Source organism: Brienomyrus brachyistius, chromosome 1, assembly GCF_023856365.1.
Source record: "Brienomyrus brachyistius isolate T26 chromosome 1, BBRACH_0.4, whole genome shotgun sequence".
NCBI lineage: Eukaryota > Metazoa > Chordata > Actinopteri > Osteoglossiformes > Mormyridae > Brienomyrus > Brienomyrus brachyistius.
The window spans coordinates 1,392,328-1,399,873 of NC_064533.1; the positions used below are offsets into that span (position 1 = coordinate 1,392,328).

A 7,546-nucleotide genomic window follows, 5' to 3' on the forward strand; every position below is an offset into this window, starting at 1 on the left:
TCTTCACTGAAATGAAGAAGGACGTTCAGCGTAATTAAATACACCCTTTTATCTGCAGGTGTTTCTCCGTAAGGATCTACGTGCCTTTTTAAGACGGGTGAACTGTTCTCATTATCATACTCAGTGGCGCCAGGTCTGTGGCCGATCAAGGTGGCAACAAGAAAAATGGCACTTAACAAATGCTCAGACTGAGCAGAGACTCAGCGGACTAAACCTGTGTCCCTGTGATCGGAAGGTCGCCAGTTCAAGCCCGGCCTCAGCACGTCTGCGGGTCCTTGAACGACGCCCTTAACCCCCAGATCCCTGGCTGCCGCTACGGGTGGCTGCCCTTCGCAGACAGCTTATTCTACAAAGAGCAAAACGGGGGAGGTGTACAGACAATTTTCCCATGAGAATCAATAAATAATAATCATTATTATTATTATTATTATTATTATTATTATTATTATTATTATTATTATTAAAACAGCAGGTCTGGCTTTTGGACTAGAGATTTGCCCCTCTATCCAATTTCCTGTTTAAAGCAGCCAAACTCTGATGCAGACCCCTCTGCGGGTCGATGCGACAGTGAGCATGAAAGTTGCTTTTACACTGTCCTTTCCCTTCCCAGGAGGAGCATGATACTCACAGGACAGCACACTGGGGAACTGCACACATGGCAGCACACTGCACACAAGGCAGCACACCAGGGCACTGAGCCACGCACACTGCACACAGCGCAGCACGCTGGGGCACCGAGAACAACATACTGCACATACTGTAGGCCGGCACACTATGGCACCACAGCCAGTGCTCTGCACACAGGGCAGCACAAAGGCCCACCGGGCCCAGCACACTGCTCACAGGACAGCACACAAGAGCCCAGCACACTGTTCACAGGACAGCACAGCAGAGCCCAGCACACTGCTCACAGGACGGCACACCAGAGCCCAGCACACTGCTCACGAGACAGCACACCAGAGCCCAGCACACTGCTCACAGGACAGCACACCAGAGCCCAGCACACTGCTCGGAGGACAGCACACCAGAAGCCAGCACACTGCTTGGAGGACAGCACACCAGAGCCCAGCACACTGCTCACAGGATAGCACACCAGAGCCCAGCACACTGCTCTCAGGACAGCACACCAGAGCCCAGCACACTGCTCTCAGGACAGCACACCGGAGCCCAGCACACTGCTCACAGGATAGCACGCCAGAGCCCAGCACACTGCTCGGAGGACAGCACGCCAGAGCCCAGCACACTGCTCTCAGGACAGCACACCAGAGCAAAGCACACTGCACACAGGACAGCACACCAGAGCCCAGCACATTGCTCACAGGACAGCACACCAGAGCCCAGCACACTGCTCGGAGGACAGCACACCAGAGCCCTGCACACTGCTCACAGGACAGCACACCAGAGCCCAGCACACTGTTCTCAGGACAGCACACCAGAGCCCAGCACACTGCTCGGAGGACAGCACACCAAAGCCCAGCACACCGCTCATAGGACAGCACACCAGAGCCCAGAACACTGCTAACAGGACAGCACAGCACAGCCCAGAATACTGCTCAAATGGCAGCACACCAGAGCCCAGCACACTGCTCAGAGGACAGCAGACCAGAGCCCAGCACACTGCTCGGAGGACAGCACACCAGAGCCCAGCACACCGCTCACAGGACAGCACACCAGAGCCCAGCACACTGCTCGGAGGACAGCACACCAGAGCCCAGCACACTGCTCACAGGATAGCACACCAGAGCCCAGCACACTGCTCTCAGGACAGCACACCAGAGCCCAGCACACTGCTCTCAGGACAGCACACCAGAGCCCAGCACACTGCTCACAGGATAGCACGCCAGAGCCCAGCACACTGCTCGGAGGACAGCACGCCAGAGCCCAGCACACTGCTCGGAGGACAGAACACCAGAGCCCAGAACACTGCTAACAGGACAGCACAGCAGAGCCCAGAATACTGCTCAAATGGCAGCACAGCAGAGCCCAGTACATTCCTCACAGGACAGCACACCAGAGCCCAGTACACTGCTCGGAAGACAGCACACCAGAGCCCAGCACACTGCTCGGACAGCACACCAGAGCCCAGCACACTGATCACAGGACAGCACACCAGAGCCCAGCACACTGTTCTCAGGACAGCACACTAGAGCCCAGCACACTGCTCACAGGACAGCACACCAGAGCCCAGTACACTGCTCACAGGACAGCACACCAGAGCCCAGCACACTGCTCGGAGCACAGCACACCAGAGCCCAGCACACTGCTCACAGGACAGCACACCAGATCCCAGCACACTGTTCTCAGGACAGCACACCATAGCCCAGCACACTGCTCGGAGGACAGCACACCAGAGCCCAGCACACTGCTCACAGAACAGCACAACGGGGCAACAGGTGCTCTCAGCAGCAAACACCTCACCTGCACACTTTGGCTTCCTCTGCTGCCTGAGATACCGTCTCCCCCCTGAGGCCAAGTGAAGTGCGGATACCATGGTGAGATGTTTCCCTGCTTACATCAGTCCCCTCGCGGACTTGCAGCTCACCAAATGCTGTCTGTTGCCATGGACACAGGCACAGAAGAGCTTGATGTGACTCTTCGGATATGAAGACTCTGCATTACAGCATTCTCCAGTAACAGCACATATATACTGTAGATATATGCATGTATATTTGTATAAAAACAGCCATGTCTATGTGCATCCTCTTCTTATGGTTATTCATTTACTAGATATCCTGACTTTCATTTACATGTCCGGCACTGACATCACTTCCCCCCAGAACACGCCCCCTCAGACAGGCTGAGTGGCAACACAAGCTGCGACATGGCTGCTTTGAGTCGGGGAAACTGCAAAACAAATGATTATCTGCTTAAATTAAAGGCATTTGGACTTGACAGGGATCCATAGAACTTTGCAAAGGACCAGTGGGCCATGGAAATTGGTATGTGGCCAGGAATCGGTCTTCCTGACATTTATATGTGTGCTGTGTGCACCTTCCTAATTTAGGCTCAGCCCGCATTGTCACTGAAACTTTCCGTTCATATCTGAAGTGTGCTGTATTTTTAGATACCTTTGTTATTGTTTATTTTTTTGTTCCTTTTAATTCCACTCCCTCTATTTCTCTGTACAGTGCACTGGGACCTGAGGAATCACATTCCCTTCTTTAAGTTGCACAGTGTGTTAATGTGCAGGAATTACAGTAAAACCTTTAAAACTGAATTATATGAGCCTGACTTCGACGGCGGCGATGTGCACACACCAACGCCCGGAGCACACAAAAGCCACGGCACTCGGTCTCCATATCTTTAAGAAGTTAAAGTGATGGAATTAAACTGGTTGCATGTGGACAGGTTTGTACAAATAGTTTTATTTTTATTGCACCTAATTTGATAAGAAATAACAACCACAAATCAGTGTTTGGGATCCTGGATTCCTGCTGTTGCTGCGGATTGCAGTGATCCATTCGCTTGTCTTTTCTTTAGTTTTCGGCAAATGTTTCTTCATAAATCACATTGCACCATCAGTCGCACAACAGTTCTTTTCCATGTTTGATGTGTTTTTGTGGCATCCAAGCTGAACGCTAACACTGCCACACAGTCTTTTTGCTACTCAGTTGGTGTAACCGCAGTGACTCTGCCTACTGTGATGTCATGTACACACCCTCTAATATTACAATTACTGCAACTGAAGCCAACTTCTGTATCTGTGATGCCACGTTCATGCGAATCGAATGCGACGTGACTGAGGGCGGCACAATGCCCGCAGGGGCCTCGCTCCTGGTAAAATGTTGATACATTTTTCAGGTGAATCTCTGGTGTTTAGTCTGCATGAGCGCATGTCTCAGAGACTGCTTTAGGATGCACTGATGCATCTGCCAGTTAGTACCCAGAGCCTTCTGCCCTCTGCTTCCTGGGACAGAATGTGGGTCACGGAGGCCTCGGGTCGGAAGTTTCCTGATGCCCCCAGGTTAAAAATGCACAGGTGAAGAACCGCACTGCACAGCGCACATGCATCAACGCTGATTATTTTCACATCTTTTTATATGAGGGCAATGCATATATGGATGACAATTGAAACATACCAAAATGCATGAAACTGAGTCCCCACAGATTAACACTCATTACAGAGCAGTAAATCAGTTTTACTGGTGCTCAGTCCTTCTCAAACAATGTCAGAACATCTTCATCAAGCTTCAAAGCCTATTAAGTGCGACATTTATACAGCATGCCATCAAACATTGTAATGTGTGAGAATATTAGTACGCCACTTGGTTACGTGTGACTGTGGAAAGTAAAGCAATCAATTATTATACAGCTGTTTGCGATGCATTTTCCTCCTATTATTGTTATTATTATTATGATTATTGTAATTAATAACCATCATCATTCACCAGCACCGTGTTAAAAAAAAATAATTAGAAAACTGATGGGCTTAGCGAATCCCCATATCCAGATCAACTAGAGGATTATCTGTGACAAAATAATCAGCACCCTGTGACATCTCCACTGCATGAAAACCCCAAAGATCCACCTCCAGCCTTGTTCTCTCTGACCTCAAGGCCCTTCTCAGTCCATCACCTTCTTGTCAGAGTCTGACTTTCCGGCAGATTTCTACCTTCTTAAACCAGACGATTGATAATTTTTGCCTTAACATTTATTTAGCACTTTTGTCCAAAGCAAGTTACAAGCAATGCTTGTAACACATAACAAACACTAAAAGCCCCAACACTGCATTCTAACAGAAGCATCTTCCCTCCCATTGCTGACCGGGATTCAGCTTCAGCATCTTTATAACTCATACCTAATCCTCCATGTCCCTGTAGCCTCACTGCTGTGGACTGACTGTTTGTTTACTCTCTTCATCTCTCACCATCATGTTGTCTGCCTTTTTAATCCATGTGCCATTTTAACAGCACTTTCCTGTGTCTCTGATATGCTTTGAGTGAAAGGGAGATTAAGGTGGAATCCCGTGGCAGTCCATTAGAGCCTTGAATTACTTTCCAGTGTGCAGGGACAGTACCTCCCCTCCCAGTCGTTATCCTCCCTCCTGCTTATTTACGTCTGTAGTTCCCAGTGGCTGGCTGGCACAACCTCAGTGCAGCACTGCTATCACCAGAATGCAAATGATACAGTAACACGAGCACCCTGCTAACGCGACAGACAGTCAGAGTCAGCGGTCAGCTCATATTGTCCGGGGATTTGCAATAAGTTAGGCGTATGGACAGCAGGAGGCGCTCTTCCATGTGCTTAAACGACCATCTCCCTTGCCGCGGGAACGATCAGTCAGTCTTTGATGTTTTTAAGCAGCGTCGCGATCGACAACGTCTGTAATCCACAAATAAAACAGGAAGCGATCTGGCAGAAAGCAAACTAGGGAGACATCTGACATGAGGAACGCCTGTCACTTCATGAGCTCCAGCGGGGATTTTTGCCGGCAATTGAAAAATCATCAAAGTCAACTGGCCCATATATGTATCCTCTGCAGCAATTCTCTGCACTGACAGAGACGTCTGACTTTCTGACTGTTATTTTTTTTAATTTAAACAGCAACAAAGATGAGCGATGCTTCCATTTTGCGGCATGTTTAATGCACGACATACTCGAGTTTAAACGTGAAGAACGCCAAACTAAATACACCATCCGACACATGCAAAGACACCCCGGGCACCAATCTGCCACAGAATGGCACATGAGACGCTCCTTCGTGTCTGCTGGCGTCTCTGAGAACCATCTCATCTGAAGATGCTCCAGACCTCCATCGTGCACATGCATGCTCTCGCTTACCACTGAATCAGCTTTTCATCGCAGCTTCAAAACGAGACGATTCCCCGTGAAGGATGAGGCGTGGGCACAACCTTCAGAACTGACAGAGTTTCCATTAAACCAGCACTGAGCATTACATCACAACTGCCTGCTCTAGTGGCACACAATCAGGCCAGCGCAATGCTACCTGTCAAGGCTGGATCCACGTTTCCGGGGGCCCTAGGCAAAGCTTTACGTGGGAGGCCCCCCTGCCAAGATACTGATGATCATTTTATGTAATTCAGGGGCCCAAGGCGACCGTCTGCTCCTCCTATAGCCAGATCCGGCCTTGCTAATTGTGAACCGGATGCTTAGCAACACTAAGGGTTTGAATGAACACTGTAGCAATGCAGGGAACTTACAGGCCGATGCTATTAGGTAACATGCTATTGATATGCTAACAGGCTACGTTTGCCATATGACATATGCTCACGCCTGCTCTCATGCTTATAATCCAAGCAGCAGTACGCAGGGTCGGACCACCTTTCACAATGAAGCAGTGACATTAACAAAAATAATATATGCAATGCTATTTTTCAAGAGCCACAAGTACACATGGATCAACACAGTATCAGGATGCTCTACAGCAAACTATAGTCCCCAGAGAAAGGAGCCATATTGTCTGTGAACAATACAATTCAGCCTTAATTGTCAATTAATCTGTAACTCATTAGGGTTCATTATGGGGAAATTAGATAAACAACAGGGGCAATTTGAAGATATGACACAGTAGGTTAATTTATGCTAATTTAGCAGATTAATAAAAACACTTATAAAGAAATAAATGAACTCAGTACTACGGACTGTAACGGGAGTAGCAGAGTACACTCCATAGCGACGGGAGGCAGCCCCCCAGGAAAGCAAAGGTATGATGTAGCTTATCACCTTTTTTCAAATGTGTCTGCTTCATTATTTACTGTGTTACTTTCACTATCAGTCAAATTCCTATCAAGTTTCACACAGAGATTTTTCCCACGGGACTAGAATATGGGGAAGGTCCACATTCTCACCAGGCAGGCTGGTCATTAGACTGCACAAAAACAGCCGCAGCGTAAAAGTCACAGTATATATAATGCATACCTTATAAAACTGCACCTTCTGCATTTTTAAAATGATGTATTATGTGTATTTAAATAATACAAACAGCAGAGGCCTTCTTTAGCCCTGCCGTGCATTAGAGGCGTCGTTTCCTCGGTGGATTTGCTGGGATTTAAATGTAATTAAAATCGCACAGTACTGGGTGAGACGGAGAGTAAGTAGAATAGAGAGAAAGGCTGTGCTGGTCGCCGTGGTGACTATTCATGACCAGGGAAACAGTGAGAGAATGGTTTTGATGCTCGGAGTATCTCAGCAGCTGAACTTTCTACGGTCTAGCAAAACAGCACCTTTGCCTTGCGGGCAGCGGCAACTGCTCTGAAGATGCCGACTCCTGAGTCCGTGACTGACTGGGTAGAAAGACGTGTGGTTAGAGACAGAAAGGTCTCAGACGCTGTACTGCCGGTTGTCTCCGGTTAGCCGCAGTGGCCTGGTTGCTAGGCAACTCCCTGGCCAACCGCATTCAGCAGCTGACCCAGTTAGATAATTAAAAATCAAACACGTCGCAGAAAAAAATTTCAATGACAGTAGCAGAAACAGGTCACATTACATAAGAACAAGACGGTGTGTTAAGTGCATTTCCTCTCATATAACACTCGTGTGTTTTACCTTTTGTTAAAAAAAATATGTAAATTCCTGTAGTTTTTGCAAA

At 48.3% G+C, this 7,546-nt stretch overlaps 1 protein-coding gene across 1 annotated transcript; it reads right to left on the bottom strand.

The window, feature by feature from the left end:
- Positions 1–313: 313 nt before the first annotated feature.
- LOC125745159 (keratin-associated protein 10-2-like) lies at positions 314–2,491 on the bottom strand. Its single transcript, XM_049017707.1, has 9 exons — positions 2,419–2,491; positions 2,167–2,328; positions 1,991–2,059; positions 1,740–1,889; positions 1,388–1,447; positions 1,184–1,277; positions 946–1,073; positions 759–835; positions 314–346 (listed from the first exon to the last, which is right to left on the bottom strand). Exons 1-9 carry the CDS (start codon positions 2,489–2,491, stop codon positions 314–316), a joined length of 846 nt encoding a protein of 281 aa, XP_048873664.1.
- Between the last annotated feature and the right edge of the window lie 5,055 nt (positions 2,492–7,546).

Bases quoted from the DNA above. Each gene is read 5' to 3' on its own strand.
- LOC125745159 (XM_049017707.1), bottom strand. From the start codon at position 2,491: ATGGTATCCGCACTTCACTTGGCCTCAGGGGGGAGACGGTATCTCAGG. The intron at 2,060-2,166 runs GTGAGCAGTGTG...CTGTCCGAGCAG, and splicing joins GGGCTCTGGTGTGCTGTCCT to TGTGCTGGGCTCTGGTGTGC. The intron at 1,890-1,990 runs GTACTGGGCTCT...TCCTCCGAGCAG, and splicing joins TGTGCTGTCCTGTGAGGAAT to TGTGCTGGGCTCTGGCGTGC.